At 43.4% G+C, this 17,695-nt stretch overlaps 1 protein-coding gene across 4 annotated transcripts in view; it reads left to right on the forward strand.

Moving 5' to 3' along the window:
* Positions 1-17,571, forward strand: part of kcnq2b (potassium voltage-gated channel, KQT-like subfamily, member 2b) — a 32,784-nt gene extending 15,213 nt beyond the window's left edge. For 3 of the 4 annotated variants that reach the window (XM_087841167.1, XM_087841169.1, XM_087841168.1), the window contains 6 exons: positions 4,952-4,999; positions 5,379-5,487; positions 7,154-7,285; positions 7,356-7,476; positions 7,566-7,741; positions 8,474-17,571. In XM_087841167.1, coding sequence (XP_087697293.1) covers positions 4,952-4,999; positions 5,379-5,487; positions 7,154-7,285; positions 7,356-7,476; positions 7,566-7,741; positions 8,474-9,107 — 1,220 coding nt within the window. In that variant the 3' untranslated portion in view covers positions 9,108-17,571. The remainder of the gene's footprint in view (positions 1-4,951; positions 5,000-5,378; positions 5,488-7,153; positions 7,286-7,355; positions 7,477-7,565; positions 7,742-8,473) is intronic. The other variant, XM_087841170.1, reaches the window with a different exon arrangement.
* Positions 17,572-17,695: the final 124 nt, after the last annotated feature.

Raw genomic sequence — 17,695 nt, forward strand, 5'->3', positions numbered from 1 at the left:
TGACATCCATCCTGATCAGGTGAGTGTCATGAAGTGTTTGCATTTATTTGCACTGTTTTCCACGCTGGGTGTCTGTTTATGTTCAGCTTTAAGAGTAAAAGGTTCCACTTTTTTAGTTGTTGAATATAAAGATTATTTTGTGCTGATATTGCACTTTTTTCAGAACAAAGACCTTTTTGAAATCTGCATAAAATTGCATTTTAAATTATTTTAGAATTTTACTTTAAATACTTAAAGTTCTGCTAAATATGTAAATACAAAGATCAGTATTGCTGAACTGTGAAATATTTGGGGTGTATTTTTTGCATACAGAGTAACAGAATAGCTTGTTTTGTTTTTTAAAATGTGAGTATGAACAGCGAGACATTAAAAAAACAAATATCGGTATCGGCAGATCCAAATTTATGATATCGGTATCGGACATAAAAAAGTACCATGGCGCCATCATGTGTGGGCTCACAGCACTACAATGGTACAGGTGCAAATGTCCAAGGCTTCACAGTGGATGTGAGCGTGGCCGGAGCCGTTTCCACACTGCTGTGGGACGAACGTTTGTGTCAAATAAAGAATTTCTTCTACAAAAGTGGAGGAACCCAGCTCTTTGTTTTCATTAGACATCACCTGAGGTCACTGTGACACATGCAGGAGAGAGAGGGGAAAAACAAAGAACGAGGTGAGAGGAGAAGGTCGTGAGAGGAAACTGGAGGTGTGACTGATTCACGCTCATCATCTGAGCATCAGTGGTGGTGTGTGAATGATTCTGACTGGTTTAACTGGTTCTGATTACAGTTTCAATGGTTTTTATATCAGCATTTAGAGCAGACTCCTTGCCCACAGTGGATGCATTTGTAGCTGACAGTGGGATAATCCTCTGGTGGACTTCCCCCTTCTTCTGTGTCAGTCAGTGGTTCCTCTCTGTCCTCAAAGCTGAGATCAGTTTAACCTCCGAGGACCTGCGTCCACATATGTGGACATCACATTTTGGGTCTAGACCAAAATACTAAATGTTGCTCTACAAGTGCCTGATATCCACTTACGAGGACATTATACTGCCACTGCTCGATCGAAATTTGAAACGAATGTTCTTTTATGTCGATCTCATGTTTCTCAGATACAAAAATCCGGTAAAAAAAAAAAAATCAGGTAATTCTTTGTTTTTACATTTATCAGGTCCCAATCAGCCCAAATAGCAAAGAGAAATTAAAAATGCTGCCATGAAAGAGTTGGGGTCTTAGGCGGTTAACAAAAGGACCCGCCCACCTCGAAGTCATTTCACATGTCATTGTTTACCTGAATGCTTTTGATATTTATGTTCTCCGTTGGCTGTGCAGCCTCTTCCTGTGTGGACGTCCCTTTAATGAGCAGTTAGCTATTGGATGTTTCAGGAACTGTAATCTGAGACGTGATATCAGACTTCTAGCATTCAAGTTCACGGCGTTCATGTAAAGTTCACGTAAACCCTCTGTTTCCAGCGTTATAGAAAAGCTCGTGGGATCCCTCTGGTTCTGCTCTTCAAATAAACTTCCCTCTGCTTCTAATATTTACACATTCAAATTTTATTTATCACATACACAATCATACTCAGTACGACATGCAGTGAAATGCTTGTTGCTGTGCAATGCCCGACCATAAAAAACTAAACATAAAACTAAACTAGCCAGAAATTTGCATAATATACACGTTTAAAATGTAAAAATTTACAGTAAAATTGAAGGTAAAAATTATAAATAAAAACAAATAGAATGTGCAGATAAACAAATTTAAGAAGTTATAAAACTGTGCAAATAAACCGTGTGGGAATAAACAGTTGCTGATGTACAGGAATGAGAGAGAGTCCAGTCCTACACCTGGTTGAGGGACCAGATACCTGAGGGAAGAAGCTCCTCCTCATTCTCTCTGTTTTGGCCTTAAGGGAGCCGAAGCGCTTCCCATAGTCCATTGTTGGGTCCATTTACCATACCACCTTTATAAAGCAATTTGAAATAAAAAAATGTGTTTTTAGAAGAGTCTTAAAGTCAGAAAGAGAAGAGGCCTGCCTAACGTGCGAGGGCAGATCATTCCACAATTTTGGAGCAGCTACAGCACAACCACAGCCACCTTTAAATTTATACTTAGTCTTTGGTACCTTAACGAGCTGCTGATTGGCAGACCTAGGGGAGCGGGCAGGTGTATATGGCTGTAGTAGTTTTGGGGAGGGGGGCAGTCAGGCCATTAAGAGATTTATAAAGGATCCTGAAATGCACAGGTTGCCACTGGAGTTAATTAAAAATGTGCTCAGATTTTTATGTGCCAGTTAAACGTCGCACTGCAGGGTTAGGATTAGGCGCAACCTGCAGACGCCTGATGGACGCATCACTAACCCCACAATAAAGTGCGTTACAGTAATCCAGCCTCGATGTATCAAAGGCATGGATTACCGTCTCGAAAAGCTTCCTTGATAAAATAGGGTCTATTTTAGATGAAGTGCCTCACATTAAAAAAAGCTAGATCTTACAACCTGACTGTCAAGTTTAAGCTCTGCATCCATTTTAGATCACAGCGTTCCTCATCTTCCAGTCACACTGAGCTAGGCTAGCACATTCTGTGTGTGCTAAGCTAGGCTAGCACATTCTGTGTGTGCTAAGCTAGGCTAGCACATTCTGTGTGTGCTAAGCTAGGCTAACACATTCTATGTGTGCTAAGCTAGGCTAACGCATTCGATGTGCTAAGCTAGGCTAGCACATTCTGTGTGTGCTAAGCTAGGCTAGCACATTCTGTGTGTGCTAAGCTAGGCTAACACATTCTATGTGTGCTAAGCTAGGCTAACACATTCGATGTGCTAAGCTAGTGTCGCTACCCGATCCGTACCGGAAACCCGATCGGTACCACACATGCGCAAATCTTACGTCACTTCCTCTCTTTGCCAACATTGCGACATTCAATATATTTGAATGATACGGTTAGCGCCCAGTTAGCTCCTAGCATTTCTCCACAGCTCTGCCTCCTTTTTGACAACCGGGACATTTAAACAATGGATAATCCATATACAAACAAATTCATGCTTTTCTCCTCAACAGAGAGCGTTTCCCGATTGAACAACAGCGCCGTAAAATAAGAAGAATGGCAGCTAATTACAGAGTTAATAACACAGACTTTGTAACATGTCACGTGAAGATTCATCAGCCAGATTAAGTGTTTACTGGCAACTGACAGTGATAGCGGACATCATCATCACTATTCCAACAATCCTCTCCACACAGACAAGAATAAACACACTCGATTATCACTAAATCAAATTAAACACACGTTTGTAATGACGCTAATTCAGTTTACAATAGGGTTTATTCGCTCGGTCAGCAGGTGGCGGTGTCCTCGTACACTGGGGAGTAAACTGCCATTAAACAAACAGAAGAAGAAGAAAACCCCTGCACATGCGCGGTACGAATCAGGTAGACCCGAGCTGTGTCCCAAAACGTCGGCTGCATCCTTCGTAGGACCCGGCATTCGCAGTCTACGTGTGCCGGGTCCTTCAAAGACCGAGAAGGCCGGAAGTGCGAGGCTGTGAAATTGGACGGTCTGGCCTTCAGATTTGCGTCACCGCTGTGTCGGTGGAGTTTAATAAACTCGGCCGTCTGCTCCTTGCTATCTAAAATATAACAGGACACTGGAGTAAATTCTCGACCGTCTCACACTTCTGTTTAATCAGTTTTCTGTTTAACGTTTATTCAGCTGTGTGAAAATCCCTCAGGAACCCACTCGATGGATTAATAAAGTTTTATTTTATCTAATAATCTAATAACTTTGATCTCAGCCAAACCGATTTACTCCGGAACAAATAAAACACAGAAAAAAGGCAAACAATTACATTTTTCAGTTATCCGAGTGACTTGTATCATGATTAACCTGAGTAGCGAAAGAGCGGGGGTCTGAAAACGATGAAGCCGGGAGTCCGCTGCTCTCATCGGCTGGAGTGACCACTGAATCCCCCTCCCCCCCCGGCTTGCTATCGAGCTGGTGGGTAGCAGACGTCTCCGAAAACGTCGGCACACTTTTGCAAATATGCAATGTCTTGATAAACTGAGCAGATATTTGAGGTTTACACAGCTACTTTCTCGCCTGAAAATATGTTAAAAGTTTATTTTGTGACCCAGAAAGAATAATAAGAGTAATTTTAAAACTTAGTAGCGGCCGCCATTGAAACAGCTGAAATTTGGCTGGGCCGTGCTATGAATTCTGGGATATGGTGGGCCACGAAGGACACACCCGACCCATCCTTCAAATTAGGGGAAATGAAGGACGCATTTGTCGGCCGCATTTGAAGGAGTTGGCGAATTGGGACAGCCTTCGTCGCCTGTCTGTGATGTAATCGGCCTTCAAATGCGGCCTCCGGAGGATGCAGCCGACGTTTTGGGACACAGCTCCAATTTGTACGGTCCGACTTTGCACATGCACAGTAAGGATCAAGGAGTCCTGATCCGTAACTATCTTTTTATTTTTCGTTTTTGTCTACATTATATTGAAATGTTTCATTATTGGAAACATTTTAAGAGATACTTATTATTCTTAACATCTTAACAGATACTCTGACCCGTAACTATCGTAAAACGCTTCGACCGGAAGTAGACACCTTTCGCGCATGCGGGGTACCGATCGGGTTTCCGGTACGGATCGGGTAGCGACACCTAGGCTAGCACATTCGGTGTGTGCTAAGCTAGGCTAGCACATTCGGTGTGTGCTAAGCTAGGGTAGCACATTCGGTGTGTGCTAAGCTAGGGTAGCACATTCGGTGTGTGCTAAGCTAGGGTAGCACATTCGGTGTGTGCTAAGCTAGGCTAGCACATTCGGTGTGTGCTAAGCTATGCTAACACTTGCAGGTATAAAATTTGGTAATTGTTTGGTTTTCTGGGTGACTGTGATGATGAGTGTGATCTTCCGTGATGAAGGTGTTTCCTCTCTCCTCTTCCTCCTGTAGTGCTGATAGAGATGCAGGACGAAGAGTTCAGACAGAAGAGCTCCCCAGGTCAGCACACACTCACACACACCAGAATACACAGAGGGAGGCCATCAGGGCAGAGGTAAACAGGGACATGGGGTTTCAGTCTGTGCAGAGCTTTGGTTACCATGAGCGTTTCAGCAGGATAAAAGCGAGTCACATTTCCTACTTTGTTTACATGCAGTGGCGTCTTGTTGGGCATTATGACGTGAGGGGCTGTATTGCCACCTGCAGGTCGTGTTTGTGACAACATTTTAGTTTTGTTTTAGTTGTTTGGTTTTTGTTGTCCAGACATCATGTGAACTAGTTTGAGGTCTCTGGTTGTAATGACATGTTGGGTCCCACGGGTTCTGCAGTCCCGTGTGTGTGTGGTCAATTACATCCATTCTGTTTGTTGCCGTTTTAGAGGCCAGCCTTCCTGGAGAAGACATGGCTGATGACAACAAGAGCTGCCACTGTGAGTTTGTCCCTCAGGACCTGACCCCAGCGTTAAAGGTTACCATTAGAGCCATCTGGTACGAACAGTTTCCTGCAAATATTCGTTTTTCTGCCACCATTCATCGCTTTGCTCACCCTTTATTTGCTGTTTATTCTGCACTGAATCATGTTTTTTATTCACATTACTTTTATTTCTTTTTTTGTATTTTTTTTTCAATTTCTACTCACCCCAGGGTCAAAGGTCCCCATCAGCTGTTGGGTAAGAGCAGTCAGTCTGACCTCAGTTAGCTTCATTGCTTTATGTTGTTTCACTGTGTTCTGTTGTGTTATAAAAGCACCTCTGCTAAGACATTATAATTATTATTGTTATTATCATTTCTCATGTGTTTTTTGTTGGTGCATTCAGGCATATCAGTTATCTGAACTCTCAGGTCTTGCCTCAGCAGCTCTCCAGCAGTCCAGCTGTCTGGTTCTGGAATCTGGATCAGAACTAAATTCTGAGACATGCAGCAGCTCCAGTAGAAATAAAACCTCCTCAAAGAGAACCAGCTTCCCTCAGGACGTACGCTGAATGTCCAGAAGTGTTGGCTGTCCTTAGTTTGCTGTATGCTGTATGCTACCCCCCTCAGCTCACTTCAGAGCAGAGACTAAGAAACAGCATGTAAACAAACAAGCTGTGGGCTAGCTTCCATGTTTGTTTTGATCCTGGAGCATGTGGGAATGGAGGGGCCCTACCTCCGGGACTTCCATGACCCACCGTCTACAAGGCACACTACACCCGCTATAACCTCACCTCCTAAAACCCCCAGAATAAAACCAACATTGTAGTAAGATATAGAAATATCATGGAGCAGCACGGTGGTTAGCATTGTTGCCTCACAGCAAGAAGGTCCTGACTTCAATTCCACCATCAGGCCGGGGTCTGTCTGTGTGGAGTTTGCATGTTCTTCCCGTGTTTGTGTGGGTTCTCCCACAGTCCAAAGACATGCAGTTAGTGGGGATAGGTTAATTGGAAACTAAATTGCCCATAGGTGTGAATGCAGGAGTGAACGTGAGTGCGAATGGTTGTCTGTCTCTGTGTGTTAGCCCTGCGACAGACTGGCGACCTGACCGGGGTATCCCCGCCTCTCGCCCTAAGACAGCTGGGATAGGCTCCTGAAAAGGATAAACGGAAGCGAATGGATGGATGGAATATATAAATGTCTACAAAGTGTGATAAAAGGATGAACACAATGTGGCCTACCCTAACGTTACTGTTCTATCCCAGGTATCGCTGACGTTTTTAAAGATAACCCTTCAAAGTTCTGGTTGACTCGACTGTCAGAGAACGAAACAGTCTTTGCCTGCTCTTTGTAGATTTGATCTGGTCTTCATCTTTGGGCCAAGCTGAAACCATGTTTCTCCATTGTGGTGACCCTGAGCCCAGAGCTTATCAGCAGGACTGTGAGCCACAATTTTCAGGACTGAAGCAGAGATATGGACCATTCCTTATCTCCATTCCACAGACTGTAGATGGATGTGGTCAAGACTTGATTGACCTCATTAGCAATCCAGGCACTCATGCCAAAGCATGCCGGTAAACAGCGTGCAACTCAAACTAGTCACCAGGACTTGGATAAAGAAACCACACAGCACCCTGTACAGAAAAGCCTCAGAATATCTTCTAAGTATTCAGAGTCGTTTTTTTTGATTTCAGACAAGTCTGTGTGGTGTGACTGCTGGCTGTCTTGTTTCCTCTCTTAGCATCATGCGCTTCATGGTATCCAAGAGGAAGTTTAAGGAAAGTCTTCGTCCCTACGATGTCATGGATGTGATTGAACAGTATTCAGCCGGACACCTGGACATGCTCGCCCGTATCAAGAACCTCCAGTCTAGGTAAAACTGCGTGAGGTAAGACTTTATGAGGTTTTGAATGGCTTGACTCACTCTGTCTCCTGACTGGCAGGGTGGATCAGATCGTTGGCAGAGGAACACCAATTGCAGATAAGGATCGTCCCAAAGCAGCCAGTGAGGAGCTACCTGAAGACCCGAGCATGATGGGACGTCTGGGGAAGGTGGAGAAGCAGGTAACCAACAGACTATAAAGAGTACACCTGGTGGCTTTTCTGCTATGGTTTCAGACATGAGTCTGTTTTGCTGGTGTTTTCTCACTTAGGTCCTGTCCATGGAGAGAAAGCTCGACTTTTTGGTTAATATCTATATCCAGCGAATGGGAATCCCTCAGGCTGAGACCGACGCCTACTTTGGATCCAAGGAGCCAGACCCAGCACCACCCTATCACAGTCCAGTGGATCAGCTGGAGAAGAGCCAATCCATCGCCAAGATCGTGCAGTCAGTGTCTTGTCATTCGTTCATCATGTCATTAATGTAAATGAAAATACAAGTAAAGGGTAGCGTCATCAAAGTTACAGTAGTGATGAGAAAAATATAATAAATATTTCCCAATTTTAATCTAACTTGAACCTGACCTAAAGGCCCGACCATCCAATTCACTTAAATTCAATTTATTTATACAGCGCCAAATCACAACAGCAGTCGCCTCAAGGTGCTTTATATTGTACAGTAGATCCTACAATACAGAGAAAAACCCAACAATCATATGACCCCCTATGAGCAGCACTTTGGTGACAGTGGGAAGGAAAAACTCCCTTTTAACAGGAAGAAACCTCCAGCAGAACCAGGCTCAGGGAGGGGCGGGGCCATCTGCTGTGATTGGTTGGGGAGAGAAAAGGAAGACAGGATAAAGACATGCTGTGGAAGAGAGACAGAGGTTAATAACAGATATGATTCAATGCAGAGAGGTCTGTTAATACATAGTGAGTGAGAAAGGTGACTGGAAAGGAAAAACCCAATGCATCATGGGAATCCCCGGCAGCCTACGTCTATTGCAGCATAACTAAGGGAGGATTCAGGGTCACCTGGTCCAGCCCTAACTATATGCTTTAGCAAAAAGGAATCTGTTATCTTCCATCTGGCTGTTCATAAACAACTTCCTTTTGATAATCTCAGAACTTCCTGTTGATAAATGGCGGTTACTTACTAATGTGTTTACATCTTGCACAGAGGGTTGCCAGGTGAACATGTGGAGAAGGCTCGGGTTGTGACGAAGATGGTTCGCTCCAGCAGTTCCACCGGACACAGGAACTACAATGCCCCCACATGTCCTCCCTCCACCTCCTGGCAGCCCATCAGCTCCCAGCTCCACCAGCAGGCTCCGCCCCCTCCTCATCGTAGCCAGGGTAATACTCCAAGTCCGGTGGGGGATGGGTCACTGGTTCGACTGCCCCCTCCTCCATCTGGGGAGAGACACAGTGGGAACCGATCGAGCCGTCACAGCACCGGAGACCGAGGGGGGGCGGAGAAACAGGAGAGGGCAGGAGAGGGGTCCAATGGGATGGGAGGAGGAGGCGAGGAGGGGAAGCCTGACAGTGACACCTCTATTTCCATTCCATCGGTGGACCACGAGGCGCTGGAGCGTTCTTTCAGTGGCTTCTCCATCTCCCAGTCCAGAGACAACCTGGACTTCCTCAACAATGGATTCTACTCCTCCAACAACCTGGGAGATCGCCATGGTGGGGGAGGAGCTGCCTGCTGCACCGCCGTCCGGTCCTACATCGCTGAGGGGGAGTCAGACTCCGACTCCGAGCTCTGTGCCCCGTCGCCACACTCGGACCGGGCCTGGACTGGAACCAAATGAAGCTGCGAGAAATCCAGAGTCACAACCAGCAGAACATTTAAAGTATTCATCAAAATGTGAATAAAAAGTAAACATGAAGATTTAAACCACCAGCTGGAGGCTCACAGCAAAGGATTATTATGTACAGAGCTCAGCGGCCGCGCCCATGATGGTACGATTTACGTGACAGATTCTGCACAGCAAACATCTGTCCACACTGTCACCAACTGGCACACTGCTGGGACACGCTTTCACCTGATTGGTTGCTTGTTTCTATGTATAAAATAATGCTATCACATAATCTCAGCTCACCAATACATTTGTTAATCGTTTAAACAAAGAAAAGTTGGAAAGATGTTTGTTTATCTACTTCCTGTCCAAAATTTAGGAAGTAGATCCGGATGCAGGGTTTTAACTTTCAGGTGAACCACGAGCTTTCAGGTAACTTTGGCTATGTATGGGATCTGTATCTTATTCTGCTTTCTAGAGGCTGCAGCAGTATCAATGAACTCTGTTTATATGTTTTTTAATATTCTGGTTATTTAACTGTTGAAAGATTTTGAATTATATTACTTTATTATCTTTATTCAACTGTGATAATTGTTTAGCTTATTTAAATTGTAGTAATGCCTGTACATAGCGTGTCAGCAAATTCTTTAACTGGAACAAAGTGTCTGCTCAAGTTTAGACAACACCCACATGTATTGTTTTAACCCACTACAAGATCGTTAATCAACTTATCCATCTTCGCCTTGCAAGGCTGCATCCTGTGCAGCCTCGTATGCAAACACCAGATAAGAAGTTGTTTTTTCCTAACTTGTACTCCACCCATGAGTGTTACGTGAGTATATAATAAAGTCTGACCAGATGCCTGGGCGCTTTCCTGCACAGGATTCGCCCATGTACATGAATCAACTCTGGGCCCGTGATTCTTTGCTTTCCTGAGGTTTTTCTCCTTACATTTCTTGGTCCTCCGAGTCGGAGTTGGAAAAAGCAACTCGATTGTTGTGACTCCAAACCAGAGATCTACCTGTATCCTGTTGTCATGGGGACCCCGCACCGAAGGTTTTTTTGACACCCTCCTCCATGGAAGGAGTGGCCGGTGTTCTTATCAGTGGTCCACGACGCTGGGATCCAGTGAAAGACCTCAAACATAGACGGAGAGATCTTGGAAGGTAAAGAATCCACTCAGTCACACTCGCGTAAAACGAAAGGGTTTGACAGTCTAATCCACTGTACGGATTTCTAAAAATACGTGTAATAAGGTTAACCCACTGTAAGGGTTCATAGGACTAATCCGCCGAAAGGATTGTAAAGTAAAACACGTTAAAGGTCTCACCCGCCGTAAGGGTTTAGGAGTGATCCGCCGTAAGGATCTGCGCGACTGTGTGTAAATGTTTGTGTGTCGGAAGTAAGTGATTTTTTACAGCACAGTAAGATGCTGAACTGCTTCCATTGTTACTGTCTTTTTATTTACTGTAAGGAGCTCAAGTACTGGTGACAAAGGGGAAAGGTTGGGTTTCATCCCATAAAACTGACACCGCTTCCTGATTAGCAGGAAGTAGAAGGGCGTGTCAGCAACCACCCCCGCGTCTCGTGGCAGAGACGGCTCTGCAGTTGTGTGATAATGGGTAATCAGCCCACCAAACTCACTGCTGACGAGCAGTGGTTAGAGAAAAAATGTCCAGGCGCCGGACAAATTAGTGTTTGTAGATGGAGAAACAAAATGTCCCAGCTGGGAAGGAAAATGCAACCCCTCAGCTGTAATTCAGCTAAAAGAAGCTTTAGTAGAGGAACTAAATGACACAAAGAACTTAAAAAAGAAAAGTAGACGTGCACACGAATTGCAGCTTCATGCAGCCTGGGAGGAGGAAGTAAATAGACGTCAAGAAAATAAAAATAAAAAACAGCAACGGAAAGCTAAGCAATCAAAAATGCAAAATCCCCTTTTAGGCGGAACTCAAGCTGCGTGCGGCCACCCTCCACCTTATGCACCAGCATCACTTCCTGCACCAACGGCAGCAATACCTGCCATAAAAACATACGTAGAGAAACACTGGGTGACCAGGAACACAGGGCCTCTACCTGAGGCTTTGCAGTATGCAGAACATGCTTTCCGTGTAGTTACAAAAAAAGAGAAAGACGCAGGTATTTTCACAGTAGATCCAGCCACAGGATTGATTGCATTTTCAGGAGGATTCAGGGGACAAAGGCAGGGACAGAGAAGAGGCAGAGGAAGTTACAGAGGGAGAGGTTACAGACGCTCAGAACGAGATGGTGAGGAGAAAGATAACAAATGCTGGACATGTGGAGAGGAAGGTCATTTCTCAAGGAATTGCAGGTCAGGGACAGGAAGGCGTCAGCATGAGGATGAATGACTAGAGGATAGAGAACAAGCTGAGGAAAGTGAGGAAGACACAGGTGTTCAATGTTCACCAATTAGTTTCACAAGCTGTAGACAAACCCGAGATCACAGTACACGTTAATGGTATGTTACTGATCGCACTCTGTGATACGGGGGCGTGTAAAACAGTATTCAACGTAAAATCAGACGAGACACTGTGCAGTCCTCGAAATCCTTTTATTAATCCACCACCCGTTCCTGCAGCCGCATCTGCAGCACCACCCGTTATACATTCACCCATATCAGGAAGAACATAATAATCCCTCATCAAGTAAAAACTGCAGATCAAAGTAGTTTAAAAAGGGTTGGAAACAGACCCGACTGAATAGATATAAATACAAGAGGAATAAAGTAAAATAAACATAAACAAAAGGTTAAATTACAACTTATCTTTAATGTATTCATACTAATATGCTGAACCCTGTATGAAACAGCTGAAAACTACATGACGGAGAAGCTGAATTGAATATGAAAGTGCAAGTCTTTGCACTGTGGGGCAAAGCACGCAACCACTGTGTGAGGTTACGTTTTGGTTTTTTCTGAGCTGATGAGCAAGCTACACATTATCAGATCAGGAGCTGGCTGAGAACTCTTCAAAGAGAGGGAAACAGAACTATGATAACTGTGATAACTGGAGTGTGAAGCGTTTCCGTGAGCAGTTTTCCTGAATCTTGACTCATGTGTGTAGAGTGTTCATAGCATCATGTTTTTGTTTATTTGTTTTGGAGGGTTGAAAATAGTTAAATAAACTTGTGATCATATTTATGGATCACGATAGCACATGCCATTGGCCAAATGATTTATTTACGCAGATGAAAAAAGTGAGTGTGAATGTGTCTGACGTCACAGTGTTTTTGTGCGCTGTGTAAAAGTAATTGCCTCTGATTGTGAGAACGGTGATTCTGCAGGTCACCAGCTATTAAAAAAAAAAAAAAAAAAAAGAGTACAAAGAGACAAAATTTACATTGTAGATGAAAAATAATCATAGGAAAAAGGTTTTGTGTTGATCAGCCAAGAACAGCTACAATCTCATTTTCTGCTTTTAAGAAAGGACAGTTCACAAAAACAGAGAGAGAGAGAGTTGTGTGTGTTGGTTAAGCAGTGATAATAATAATGAAAATGTCTTAGTTTGTCACTTTCAGGTGACAAGCAGACCTGAATCAATTTTCCACATGCAGCGGTCGGAAGAAAGTTATAGTTTAACATCATTAGAAACATTCAGGACAAGTTTCTGGCTAACTTATTTACAGCACCATGTGTCTCTTAAACTCACAAGCGAGCTCTCACTCCTCCCTGAAGACAAGGAATGCAGCTCCAAAGAGCAATAACATGGCAGATAAAGAGACAGCAGCAGAGTCCTGAGCAAAGAGTCCCAGCAAGCAGCAGCAGTGTGGACAAACAGCATCAGAGAAGAAGAGCAAACCCATCATCCTGCCTGATTGGATGAATGGCACTGTGTTCCCAACAAGCTGCAACTTCACTGTGCATGTGACAAGAACGTTTGAGGAGAACTGAGGAGACTGTTGGAGTTTGACATTTGCCACCTTTGGAGAAAATGGCAAGAAGAGACAGTGAAACACAGGACACAGCTGAAAGAGAACTGCCGGCTGTTGGACTGTTGAAGTGGGAGAGGACAACAGTGAGAGTAAGTGAGAATGCTGGTGTTTAAAGTGGGAAATTAAAATTTGGGTTAGCAAACCTGGGAAAAACAAAACTGACTGGTTAAGTGGGAAAATTGTGAAAGAGTCTGAAACACTGCAAAAAGAAACATACAAAATCACACACACAAGCAGAACATGCATTAACCCTACTAACACAAACACAAGAGAGCTCATGAAGATTAGACAACATCTTAAGCATGTGAGTCTGTTTATCATCTTGTTCAAGTCACCTCGTGTGATGCACAGATCAGTGGACTCATAGCACATTAGTTACAAAATGATTAAATAATAGCAGAGAAGTGTGTAGGAAAGGCAGCTTTAAGAACATGCCCTGCTGGAGATGCAGCTCCACAGACATGCATTAAACCTGCCTAATAACACAAACACACATGCAATGAAAATTAGCTTGTTATCTCTCATCAGTGTTAAAATAGTGTGAATTTAACAGACACTTGTTATCAAATGCTGAATTTATCCAATAATAAAAAAATTGACTCTCTAGGTTGCAGGACAACAGTTTAACTTTCGTGGGGAAAAAGATTCTGGTTTGACCAACCACTGATCAGATAATAAATTTAGTTGTTAATATAGTAAACTGGGAGATGCTTCCTGCTTGATTGATGCAGCACAAGTAATTTACTGTATGAGGGAAATTCTATTTTTGTGATAACATTTTGAACATGCATTTCTGTTGTCCTGTCATCTTAGTGGGTTAATAGCTGATATGCAAATTAGTTGATCGTTCTTAGATTGAGGAAAGGTGACTGAATCTTAGCGCGAGTGAATGAGATGTGTTGGAGTTTGTTAGAGTGGAGACTCTAAAACACTGAGTTTCCTGTTTTGATGTGTGAGTGAATCCTGTACCTAGATACGCAACTCTGAATACGTCAGAACAAACTTCTTTTGTGAAGTGCATGACAACATGTCACATGTTTTATGATGACAGGAAAAAAGGAAAACTGAATAAAATGTGTGTGTGGCCTAAATGAGTGAGAAGCACAGATCTGGGGATTAAACTCATAGCTAATAAGACGTTAGGCTTATGTTGTGTGTTGTGCAGCTGATGGTTGGTTCGGAGTGAATCTAGCTGATGATTTTTCTTTTGTTGTGAAGTTGAGCCTGCCAATTAGTATGATAGTATGATAAACCATGCTAATGGTATGATTTACCCTCCTGAGATGAGGAGCTTGTGTCATGACGTAACAAGGCCTTTTTATTTTGATACTTTCACTGTGCACTGAAAGTTTTGTTCGATAATCTCTGTTTGAGCAGATCTGCACGATTAGAAGCGCTATACGATACGTCGTCAAGAAAATTGTTACAAGTGAGTTTCTCCACATCAAAATGGGCTCAGGAGAAAGCCACTTATTTGGGACGATTAGAAAATGAGAGTCCCTGCCTAAAAAGGATTCAGCGAGGTAATCCGATCTAAAATTCTTCTTTTTTCTTTTGAAATGACGTCATTTTGCTGAGGGTGGAAATCAAATGCGGCGATAGTTTCCACTATCAGCAAAGAAAGAAAGAATGGATGAATGAATGGAAATAAAAACAAACTGACTGACTGGTAAAAGCTGACAAGACTTGACCACGACTCAAAGTTAACCTCCACCTAGACAGGCCAAAAGGGTGGATGAATTTATGTGTTTCTTTTTACAGGAGCAGAAAGATGACAGCAACATCCGAGGTTGCATACCGATTTAACTTTAAATGCCACTTTCTGTGTCTGTGAATCTACCAGGGGTGTTATTCATGGGTTTGTATTGCTCAGAGATTACTGTGAGAAACAGTGTATACACCCGCGCAGCGCTAACATTTACATTTCTTTTCTACAGCATTACAGTTCTTCATGTGATTTGATCATGTGATTTATACCAGAACAACTAGTTAATGTTTTTCTACTGCAGGATTTCTGGGTTTATGTGTGAAGAAACTGTGTTTACAGGTTATGAGTGGTGATGCTGTTACACTGTGTTTTAGGGAAAATGTGAAGGTTATTTTGATTTCACTTCCAGATCTTGTTTTTCAGGCCATGATGGTGTGTATGCAGGCTCCTGGCGGAGCCAGTTTTTAAGCAAACTTAATATGCAAATCACACTAACATCTTTTACTGCAGGATTATAGGTCCGAGGTGGTGCTGCTCCAGAGGGGAAGATGCCCTGATGTTGCCTGGGACGTGATCTAGCTAACCTTTTTCTTTAAGACAGGAATCTAGGTTTGATGAGTTGACTCATGGGAGTGTCCATGTGTCAAGAGGAGGGGCCCAGGATTAACATGAAACAATGAACATTATATATATAAGCTGCGTTGGAATGAGAACTGTGCCAAGGGGGATTTCCAGAGGCCAACAGAGGAGATTTTGGACAACAGACGGGCACCTGAAGGATGAGGGGAGCGTGCCAAGCTCCATCGACAGTGCAGGGGGAGTCCGAGGATGACATCATGATTCTGTGAAAAGCACAGGAACCAGAAGCTATGGTGGTGATGACAGCAGTTTCCTATGAACATCACCTAATGCTGTGTCACTGTACTGTGCATACGATGACACTCTGAAGACTGCTGGGATCATAACAGCAGTAAGATAACTGGACCCAGCACCCTTTCCACAGAGGGGTTTTTTCTGCAGTAGAAGAGTCATAAGTATTCCTATCACAGGACAGAAAGTTCTCCACGCCCTTTTCCCATGGATAGGGACTGGAAAACATGCTCTCGGAAGTGAGACACTGGACTATAGATTCGGCTTGTTCCTCAATGCATCCTGCAAGGTCAACGAGGGACATAACCAAGAAATGGACGCTCTCCGAATTGCTGTAATGCAATATCGTGTAGCACTGGACATGATCCTGGCTGAGAAAGGAGGATTGTGTCTTATTCAACACCATGTGCTGCACCTACATACCAGATAATGTACATTCTTTAAACATGGCTTCAGATTCTAAAGAGACTGTTGATCGGCGTTGGAGTTTTCCTGGTTTTATTTTACTTTATTATATTTTATTTTATTTTGCTTTTCTTTACTTGTGTTATACTTTGTTTAAAGGCTGTAATTTCACAGATGATGAGTTTATCACTCACAACATACGCAGATGTACCACAAACCGATGAAGATGTATTCAAGTAACTTAAAGAAGTCCAGACGCTTTTCTTTCCAGGCTCCTTAGACTACGAGGACCTGGATGACTGAGAACCTTCACAGACATGTTTGGAAAAATGTACTCCTAACAGTACTTTTATTGCACCATGTTCATTCAGAGCTGCTGTAATATGAATCAAATGGCTGAATTGCCACCTCAGCATGCAGCGAAGTGCTATAGGGTCTTGCTAATGACCTACTAATTTTATCCAGGCTGCAACTTTACACATGGAAAAGTTTCAGGACAGCGTCCCTCGAGGACTGACGTTTGAGACCCCTGTTTTATCCTTTGAAGTTGTTGTAATACAAGAATGCTGCAGAATACAATGTCAAAAATATGCATGGTGCTACAGCTCTTAGTAAATCTGGCCCTTCATGTTTTCTTAGATGAAATTAATCCAACCAACAGGGGGCAGTAAGGAATTACTTCAGGAAACCAAACTAAACCTATCAAAATAAAAGTCTGCCTATTTGCCCCAAGAGTACCTGGCTGCAGCCACTGGGGAGCGCCATATTGTGACCTCCACAGTAACTGGAAACACGTCAGTTAAATTGACTTTGACAGCGAAAACTAAATTGCGTTTTTGTTACTATTGATGCTGATGAGAAATAAACATGTTTTTAAGTGTTTTTTAACACTCCGGGTTTGTTAAAAAAAACAATCACCATCCCTTCAGCTTGTTCATGGACAAAAGTGTCCATGTCTTATGTTTTATGTTTTGTTTTTTTTGCTACTTTTCCTGCATGAAGGTTTTTTTCATAAATATAAAATATTCATTACTAAACACCTATTTCCTGGATGCACTTGTTTGAAGACAACCTCAAAACTCACCATTTCATATATCAGAACTCACACTTCATATTGTTTCTGCAGACGGCCGCACGTCTCCACGCTGAACGCTTCCACGAGACCGGAGCGTCTCCAGTCTTCTCTGTGACTTTCACACAAACTGAGGCCGGACATCATATCGGCTCAAACGCACAGATCACTTCAGGAGCACCGCGAGCTCGGACGCAGTCTGAACGAAACCAACTGTAAGGAGCAGCGAGTTAGCAGTCGAGTGTTTTAATGTTCCACTTTAAACCAACGGTGGTTAAAAAATTCAGCTGATAACTGTTAGCGCTCTCCTGCTGTAGCGCCCTCCTCTGGTCCTCTGCGTCCAAACTGCTTCTGTTCCCTTCTGTTAGAAGTGGTCTGTGGTTCAATATCTGGTCTGTGGTTCAATATCTGGTCTGTGGTTCAATATCTGGTCTGTGGTTCAATATCTGGCCTGTGGTTCAATATCTGGCCTGTGGTTCAATATCTGGCCTGTGGTTCAATATCTGGCCTGTGGTTCAATATCTGGCCTGTGGACGCCTGTGGACGCCTGTGGACGCCTGTGGACGCCTGTGGACGCCTGTGGACGCCTGTGGA

This window comes from Neolamprologus brichardi, chromosome 5, assembly GCF_056152115.1.
Source record: "Neolamprologus brichardi isolate AB-2024 chromosome 5, ASM5615211v1, whole genome shotgun sequence".
NCBI classification, from domain to species: Eukaryota; Metazoa; Chordata; class Actinopteri; order Cichliformes; family Cichlidae; genus Neolamprologus; species Neolamprologus brichardi.